Below are 10,124 nucleotides of genomic sequence, written 5' to 3'. Positions count from 1 at the left end.
GGCTGTTTTTCTGATAAGGGGACAGGACGACTGATCAGTGTTAAGGAAAGAATGGGGCCATGTATCGTGAGATTTTGAGCCAAAACCTCCTTCCATCAGTGAGAGCTTTGAAGATGAAACGTGGCTGGGTCTTCCAGCATGACAATGATCCCAAACACCCCGCCCGGGCAACGAAGGAGTGGCTCCGTAAGAAGCATTTGAAAGTCCTGGAGTGGCCTAGCCAGTCTCCAGACCTTAACCCAATAGAAAATCTATTGAGGGAGGTGAAAGTCCGTGTTGCTCGGCGACAGCCCCAAAACATCACTGCTCTCGAGAAGATCTGCATAGAGGAATGGGCCAAAATACCAGCTACTGTGTGTGTGCAAACCTGGTAAAGGCCTAAAGTAGTCGTTTGACCTCTGTTATGTGAATTCCTGTATTTTTTTTTTTCACATTCTGTCTCTCACAGTTGAAGTGTACCTATGATGAAAATGACAGACCTCTGTCATCATTTTAAGTTGGAGAACTTGCACAATCGCTGGCTGACAAAATACTTTTGCCCCACTGTATAGGATTGGTACCTAACAGAAGTGCACCTAGGATGGGTTATCTGTATAACAAGATCCTTCTCGGAACCCTGCAGTCAACATATAAACGTAAACATCAGTTTCCTCAGGGTCGCGTGGAAGGTGTTTATCCCTACAACACAAAAAAGCTTGCTGGCACTATTACTCCTGGGCAGCTCTGTCTGGTCAGTCAGTCAGACATACATACATACATAAATACTTATTGGGCAGGGTAGCACGGTGGAAGAGGGGTTAGTGCATCTGCCTCACAATACAAAGGTCCTGAGCAGTCTTGAGTTCAATCCCAGGCTTGGGATCTTTCTGTGTATTTCCTCCCTGTGACTGCGTGGGTTCCCTCCGGGTACTCCGGCTTCCTCCGAACTACAAAGACTTGCACCTGGGGATAGGCTGATTGGCAACACTAAATTGGCCCTAGTGTGTGAATGTGAGTGTGAATGTTGTCTGTCTAGATGTGTTGGCCCTGCGTTGATAGCGACTTCTTCAGGGTGTACACCGCCTTCCGCCCGAATGCAGCCGAGATAGGCACCTGCGACCCCAAAAAAAGGGAATAGGCAGTAGAAAAATGGATGGATGGATGGATGGATGAGAGAGAGCGAGAGAGATAGAGAGGCGAGATAGAGTGAGAGAGAGAGCGAGAGAGAAATCGAGATCAAGATCTATATATAAATATATAGATAACGGATAGATATACACACACACACAGAATTAATCTATTTGATTAAAAGGCTTTAACATTTTGTTGGTGATCAAGTTAACAAAAAAGGTCAAACAATGTTTGAATATACATTTATTTTTTTAAATATTTCTTTATTCATTTGATTGGGAAACAAATAATACAGGTACTGAGAAACAGACACTCTTCCCCCCCAAAAATAAAATAAATACAAGTTAAAAAAATTACAAAAGAAAAATGAAAATAATGTAACCCAGGAAAAAAATAACTTGTTCGAATATACATTTGAATTACAATTTTGCATGTGATTCGAATAACTGCCACTATTTTGAATTATATTAGCTACAAAAGATTTAAAATACTTTTGTCACGTTATACGGATAGTTAATTTTGGTGAAATTTAATCCAAAGTAAGGTGGAAAAGCAGGTTAAAGTCCTTTTTGTTTTGCATATAATGAGTAATAAATTACCACTATTTAAATGATATCAAAAGTTTTTTTTCAAAAAAACAAAAACAAAGTGTTTGTACACAAAAACTCAAAACAAAAAAAAGTTTTACATTTTAGTATTTCTGATATTTAATTTTTAAATGATAGAAGAGCAAGGACAAGAGGCCTGGGGGACAATATACAAAATGTCAAACAGGCAGGATGATTAACATATAGAAGAGTTGTTGTTCCTGCATTAAGGATAAATCACATTAACAGACAGTGTTCTATATAATCCACAATCTGGATCAAAAACCAATATTTGAGGCCTATGTCTACAAAGTATTGCACATAGAGAGAACATGTGTGTTCAAGTTAGCAGAGTAAGAACTAGACATATACCCAGAAACACTGCATGGCTGAATAGGACACAAATAGAAACAAACAGTCATGATATGTGGCCATGATTGTAGTATTTGACATGTTAATGGTAGATTATTCATTACATTATATGTTGCACAGCAAAAAAGTAGAAAATGGAGTCCGACACTTGCATTGCACTGACTCTGAAGTTCAAGTGTGGTCTCATGAGGGCTTTTTTTCCAGCTTGAAGAATTGACCTGATAGCTATTTGATAGCAATAAAGCTCTTCTTTTCATTCTCTTTGATATTGCCACAGCTACTGTAGCAAACGGGGGAGAGGTGGTAAAAAAAATGTTGCCTTCCAGTTTAAAGTCACTTTAAGAAGGTTCCACTGTCATCTGCTAACAGGAAGCAGAACTAAAGAATCCATTTCATCTCAGGGTTTCCCACAGGACTGCAATCTATTTGGGTGACGTGGCAACACCATCGTCACATTTGCATAATCGTCTTTGATACATTTGCAAAAAGGGAGTAAAAAATAAGAAAAAAAAATACATTTAGGAATACAAATACATTTTTCTCAGGTCGCTAAACAAGACGCAGCCACCTACTGTATGAGTGCTTTTAGATGAGCATTACCCCTACGGTTCTGTCTTTATTCTCTGGCAGACCAAATGTGTTAGAATGTGTGTTTGGGGGAATTGGAAGCACACAATCTATTTGTGGCCTTTCAAATTTATTTGTAGCTGTCCGCATTTGTCTGGAGTCCCTATAATGAGGCCATGTGTGCTTCTAACATATTGCTAGCATGACAGCTTGACAGTAAATTGCACCAATCAAAATAGGAGTTCAGAACATTGAGATTCTCCATACCCATTAAGAATAAAATGGATTAACTGATCTACAAAATGTAGTCAAATTCTGAATCCTAGCCTATATAAAATGTTCCTGCAAGGCTTCTGTGTGATGAATAATGGAAATACTTTCTACACTGGAGATGGAGAGGGATTAAAGGGATTAATTACTGGACTTGTTGAGAAAAAGTTTAAGGATTTTTTTAATGGCCGTTTTGTAGCATCAGCAGCTGGCTCAGCAGCTGTTAACACTTTATAGATTGGTATAGTTGATTTGCTGAATAAGCTACTATAGTTCCTGAAAAAGATATGCAATATTATAGATTCATCCACACATACAATGATTTCATAGCAAGAAATCATGACTAAGGCAGCATAGCTTAGACTGATCTAAGAGATAAAGTTGGCCGAGAAATCAACCCATCTTTCTCAAATCTTTTTCAGTCCCTCCCGGATTTTGCGAGATTTCTTTTTTTTTTGCGTCTATTGCGGCCTATAATGTCATATTTAGCAGCTAAAGTTGGTAGTTTGTGGCTTACACTTTCCAATAGAATAGCCTAAGCTTGTGATTTTATGAATTTGTTATCAAAGTTTTCTGAGTTTTTCTAAGTTTGTAACCTTAAGCTCACAAATGTTAGCACCGTTTGGAAAACGAATACTGACGTTAGACACTCGACGGCAGTAAAGCACATATCTCGAAACCAATTGTCAACTTACGGTTATAAAGAGGTTGCTTTATTGTCTGCTGCCTGCTCTGTCGTCTGTGTATATTTTATAGTCCAACATGCTTTCATTTATGTTCGGACACAATGCTTTCATTGAGAAGATTGGCAAACAATTTAGAATAGAATATGTTTATTGGGAAATAAAGGGCAATTAGCAATCATCACATGTCAATATTTCTGTCAATGCAAACACAGAAATGAGGACATGATTGATTATGCTAAATGTATTTATGTTACATTACCCAAAAGGCTTACCGCGGTGAGTCTGAGCTCTGAGTAACAAATATAAAGAGTTGAGATATTACACGTGGCTGCTCCTGATGTGTCTACACAAGAAAACAATGGACGCTGGGTCACGTGTGATAGGTTAGACAAGGGGTGTCAACTCATTTTCATCGTGGGCTGACCTCAAAAGGCCCCCATATAATTATATAATTATTATAATATTATGCAATTGCCCCTTTCATTCGATTATTATCGTATTGTATGCCAACAAACTAATGGAAAAATTGCTTTGCAATCATAAGTCAAGGTGACAAGCAGGTTTAAAAAATGGGTTTCAATGACTAAAAAAATATTTAGAATAAGTTTTTGCATCAAATAATATTGGTCTACAAAAAACTGCAGTTGAATGTGACAATTATTTTGGACATAACTGAAACACATTTAGCAAAAATTACAAAATGCCCTGTTGACACACATTTCTAGGATTTAGCAAGATGCATAAAATGATGTGGCGCTACTGAAATCGACGAAAATGCCAATGACTAACAAAAATGTGCGGGTAATTCGCAAGGATTGGACAAAGTTGCAAAGCCGCACATAATTTTTGGGAACTGTTTCAATTGTGACATCGCAAATTCCTGGAGGGACTATATTTTGTTGTCTTGTCTCGTAGAAGCAGCGACGTCAACAAGTAAAACATTTTCAAAAATGTGCAAAAAAAAAAAAAAGCGCCATTAACATTATTTCCACGACAATGAAAGAAAAAGATAAAGATATTGTTGCTGTTCCCTTGCAAAGGAAGATTGTGGTGTCATTATGTCCACAAAAACACTTCCTTGTGTTTTCCATTGGCACCTGGTAGGCTTTAGATCAGATAAAAAGGCAGATGCATGTGTAGTGTGGTAGTCTGGATCCATGACAGAATCAAATGTTTCCCTAATGTGATGTTGTACCTCCACAGTCAGCTTCTACCTCCTCTCTGACCTCAGCTATTCCGATGCAGGGCTGCTGCTGGCTGCTGCTAGCGGAAGACATCTTGGGGAGAGCCTGAGGATTGACGATGACCTGAATCACAAAGTCCTTCTGGATCTTTGTGTCTTGCAGCCGTGTCTTGTCCGTGAGAAGTTTGCCTGAGAAGAACCAGCGCTGGTGGATGGTGTCTATGTCCTCCTGGGCCTGCAACTGCTTCTTCAGCTGACCAATAGTGTCCGTCATGCTGGCGCTGAGGCGAAGGTCTTTACCCGTGGAAAGGCGAACCTGCAGCAAAGAGGGAGAGGTGAATGAGTTACTATATACTAAAACTTCTCCACTATGGCTTAAAAGCCTGCTTTGGTGCCAAAGTCTCATGAAGCACTATGAAAAACATCAAGGACTGCTCTGAGATACACAATCGAGCTGCACGGTATTGGAAAAAATTGATACGGTGAGTACCCCACTAAGGAGAAATTTTTCTCTCAGCTTTTGTTATACTTATAGTTGGGAGCATACCTTGAATTACAAACCTTTTCACTGCCGATTTTGATTGATTGATTGATTGAAACTTTTATTAGTAGATTACACAGCTCAGTACATATTCCGTACAATTGACCACTAAATGGTAACACCCGAATAAGTTTTTCAACTTGTTTAAGTCAGGGTCCACGTTAATCAATTCATGGTACAAATATATACTATCAGCATAATACAGTCATCACACAAGTTAATCATCATAGTATATACATTGAAATATTTACATTATTTACAATCCGGAGGTGGAATGAGGAGCTTTGATTGATATCAGTACTTCAGTCATCAGTTGAAGTAATATTTGAAATTGGGTTGTGCCATTTAAACAATAAAGAGTTGATATATTGTTACACGTTGTTGTTCCTGCTTCTACGTAAGAAAAAAACATAAGTTTTGATTAGAAAGTTGAAGTACAGGTTTAAGCTCCGCTCAGATATTGACACAAGCCAATCCTCCAAACCTCAGAATGTCCATAAAAAACATTGAAATGTTGCAGACACTTTTTGACGTGTTTCTATGTGTTCGGTCGAGTCCTGACTCAACAAACTGGACAGTCGGGAATTACTTTTGATACACGGTAGGGATGTAACGATTTTTAAAGTTCATATAAAATACCGTTGTTATTGCCCGGCCCTTAAAAGAATGGGGAAGAGGTAGTCGAACGTAAATTATAACTTTTTGTTTTGTGGCTTTAGAGTATATGTCCTCTTCATCCAGCTTCGTTGCTCACCAGCCAAAATAACTGTTGCGCTGCTTTTAAACAGTCTTTGTCTGCCAGTAGCTGCAATTGATTACCCCGATTGCTATCGCCTGCCGGAATCCGCAATGAGGTGCGTGGAGTCCCATTGCAGGTCACACAGAGCACGTGCAGTCACTTGCAAAGAAACCGTGCAGATACTGGGGACAGCAAAACAGTACATCTCCGCAGGATCGCTGCAGCAAACAGTAGTGAGTTATTCCATTTACAGTGACGTGTAGTTTATCTTTAAATGGAATTCAGAAAACAAAAGCTTTTATTATCTTCTCATGTATGTTAAAAGGTTCACACGTGGAGTTAATTTGTCTCCAATATTGCAGGACCTTGCAATGGGAATATTGTGCACACATACATTGCCGTGTCGATACTTAAATTAAAAGCTTAAAACTTAAATTAGCAGAGTTAACTTGCTAAAAATATGTAACAATATGCTAACAACATTGTTCATACTCACTTCAAATTGTACCAACATACTTTGGGGGGAAAATACATACACAATTGCAAATCTGGTATTTGCAGAAACGTGATGATGGCATTTAAAAATTGTATGACTGTATTTTCCAGTCTCGGAACTAATGACTATTTTGACAGTTGACTAGTCATCGATTATCTTAATGATTAGTCGACTAATCGGATTATGAAGCATAAACTCATTTAGTGGCTCTAATTCAGCCATCTGCTTTTACATTTTAAAATATATTCTTGGCATGTGCCACCTAAGAAAAATTATTTTTTCAAAAATATTTATTTAGACTATAACCGTGCTGCTCATTCAGGTGTTTCCAAAACAAAATAACAATTAACCTCGTCTATAGAAAAGCAAAGACAGTCTCCATGCTGACAAAAACAAAAGACAGTAAAAATAGCAGCAATAAAAAAAACACCAAAGCTAAAAATTGCTCAAAAAGGAACCATCATCTTACGCCCGATTGTAGCTGAGATAGGCGCCCACCCCTCACGACCCCAAAAGGGAATAAGCGGTAGAAAATGGATGGATGGATGGCATTTTGTGGTGATGTGTTTAAAAATCTGCACACAGATATAATATAGATTATTGATAAGGTCCTGGCATTTTTAACAATCTAATAGACATGATTAACTCTGAACAGTTTAGCTATCTAAATATATTTTATAGATTTAAATATACATGTGAGTGTGTTATTTACGTTTATTGACCTTTCTTATTTGCACTGCATATTGACGGTGCTTCACAACTGAAGTTTCTGACAAATAAAAAAAGTATTTGAATTGATATAGACAAAGTTTAACTGCAAACTTTGGGTAAAATGACAGTAGAATATATTTTTCACATAACTTTATCTCACTTAGATAGTTAGCAACGTAACAAGCTAACTATCTTAGAGAATTGAGATCGCATCCCCTAGATCAGTGATTCTTAAACAGTAATCCAAGTCGTGTACAAAGAGAGTATGGCCAACTAAACAACAGGTGCCATGACTGCTACCAAGGATATGTGCTTGGATGCATGCAATTTCTGTTTTGACGTTAGTTTTTTTATTTAGGTTTATTTCGTCTTAAAAACTATGTATAGTTCTAAACATACTCCAGCTCATAAAGCTACAATAAAACATGCTTTTATTTCGTGAAAGTGTAATTTTCCGGCCGTATTTGACACACTCTGCTGTTGCATTACTGCAATGTTTCATGACCAGCAGGCTTCAAACACGCACTCGACGATGCAGTAAGCATAAAAAAAATACACAGAGACAAAAATTGACTTGTTACCCTCATTTTGCCAAAATCTTCATTTGCTTTGGACCAACAATCACAGTGAAATTGTGACTTTTGTGTGAAGTATGTCAACTGTGGTGGCTGCCTCCAATGTATTTGTAATCATTGTATGTATCACTCATTATGTATTATTCCAACTGATCTTTCTTTTTTGTAATATGCTAAGTGAATAGGTGTACTTCTATAATTATTTCCCCATATTTTTTGCACAACTCAGATATGGGAACAATAGTGAGCAGTATATAATATGGAGCAATTTTCAGTCCTGTAAATATTTAGCTTTATTCATTATTGAAGTGTTTCTTGCCGCTTTATGTTGTATATTTTTTAAATATTATTTAAATTTTCTCATCTATTAGTACAACCAAAATTTGGCTTATTTTACAATTTCAATTTGTATTTGTGTTTGACCGTAGAGCATTATTTTAGTTTTATTGACATTTAAAGATAGTCTGTTCTTTTTCAAAACAACTCTTAAAATGTATTAATTCCCTCTGTTATTATTAGTAATAACGTCTGTGTGTTCTCTCCTTAACCAAACGCAGATGTTGTGTTGAGTGGTTTTCCTCACACACGCCGCTGTAATCGGTGGCTCTCCAGTGTTGTTCGCGATCCTTCACTTCCCATACTTGTCTTCTATCCTGGTTGTGGGGAAAGCAATGTAAAAGCTTTCCACAATTCTCAGGAATGGAGTAGCCCCATGCTGCACAACAGGGCATTGATACCCCTCCAAAAACTAACGTGGAAGCGCCGCAAACACACAGCACCAGCTTCAAGTTGGTAGTAGTCATGGCGCCCTATTGTCATGTGAGTGCCTTTTGACCAATCATTGAGGAGATTGCCTGACCCAGAGTTGACCATACTCTTTTTACAAGACTCTGACTGTAGTGTAACGTGGGCTCCATCTACTGTTCACACTCTGTGCAATGTCACGGTGGCCAAAAATATGGAATGTTCTTGTTAAATAAAACCTTTGACTTGTTTTTCTTTGATATTTAGGCCTACTGTGCTACTATATTTTAATGTTGGTCATTATGGTGGTACTTGGAGAGCCAAGAGTTTTCTGAGGTGGTACTTGGTGAAAAAATATTGAGAAGCGGTGCTCGAGATGTCCGACAACATGCCTCTGCTTTAAATGCTCCTGTATCACAGATATACTGCCATAAAAAAACAACGTCCGCTTTGTAAAATGAACAAGAAACGTTGCGAGTGGCCGCGCGGACTAGCTGCTTTGCAGAAGAACACGAGAAATTACGTCACCAACAAGTTTTATTGGCAATATCTGGAAGAATTGTTGCACCCCTCTACTTAGGAGGTTCCACAGGAGTGTATTAGAAGTATGTTGCCTAAAAGCTAACCTTGTTGCTGGAATCATGACAGTTCAAAACAGATAACGTACCAAGACAATGGCAAAATGTATTGTTGGGCGATATATCGATATATGCGATATATCGCGGGTTTGTCTCTGTGCGATATAGACAATGACTATATCGTAATATTAGAGAATACGTTCTCACACAGTTGTTTTTAGCTGCGGGCATTACACTACAGGCTCTTCCCACTCCTTCTTGTGTCTACTTCTCAAAGAGTGTAAGCGCAGATTCTTACACACGTCACATACTGTCAAGACATACATCACATAAGTATACGCCCTCGCCCAGCAGAGAAGTAGCAGCGTGGCTAACGTTAGCCGTGATGCTAGTGGAGTGTTGCGAAGGTGCGAAAGAAGATGCGAATCTGGTAACAAATGAAGGACGAATTAATTCCCAAGAAAAACAGCACGGGGTCCATCATCTGGCGGTGGTTCGGCTTCAAGTGGGAATATGTCGAACAGACAACTTTAATTTGTCAAGTGTGGGGCACAAGCGTTGCTACCGAAAATAGCATTACTGCTAAGATGTAGCATCATTTGAAAAGTCACCTGCTAATAACTTTAATAAATAAGTTGTGGTAAATTGACTTAGTTGTTATTTCCCTCTCTGGATTAAAGTTTAAAATGAGCATATATTAATGCAGTATGAACAATAATGTTTTAATGTAGACACACAGAATCATCCTGCTGTGATTATATGTATCAAGTGTTCATTCAAGGCTAGGGCAAAATACCGAGATACATATCGTATATCGTGATGTAGCCTAAAAATATCGTGATAATAAAAAAAGGCCATATCGTCCAGCCATAATATATATATATATATATATATATATATATATATATATCTGTTTGAACTTCATTAAAAAAGTCAATTTTGCATAACAGAAAACCGTAAAATAC

General features: G+C 37.9%; 1 protein-coding gene across 2 annotated transcripts in view; it reads right to left on the bottom strand.

The window, feature by feature from the left end:
- Positions 1–1,336: 1,336 nt before the first annotated feature.
- ubtd1b (ubiquitin domain containing 1b) overlaps positions 1,337–10,124 on the bottom strand; it is a 29,268-nt gene continuing 20,480 nt past the window's right edge. For both annotated transcript variants that reach the window (XM_061909010.1, XM_061909011.1), the window contains one exon: positions 1,337–5,091. In XM_061909010.1, the coding sequence (XP_061764994.1) occupies positions 4,771–5,091 (321 nt within the window). In that variant the 3' untranslated portion in view covers positions 1,337–4,770. The remainder of the gene's footprint in view (positions 5,092–10,124) is intronic.

Source organism: Nerophis ophidion, linkage group LG08 (genome assembly GCF_033978795.1).
Source record: "Nerophis ophidion isolate RoL-2023_Sa linkage group LG08, RoL_Noph_v1.0, whole genome shotgun sequence".
NCBI lineage: Eukaryota > Metazoa > Chordata > Actinopteri > Syngnathiformes > Syngnathidae > Nerophis > Nerophis ophidion.
Note: the sequence above shows the minus strand (reverse complement) of the source record. Positions and strands in the feature narration are given on the sequence as shown.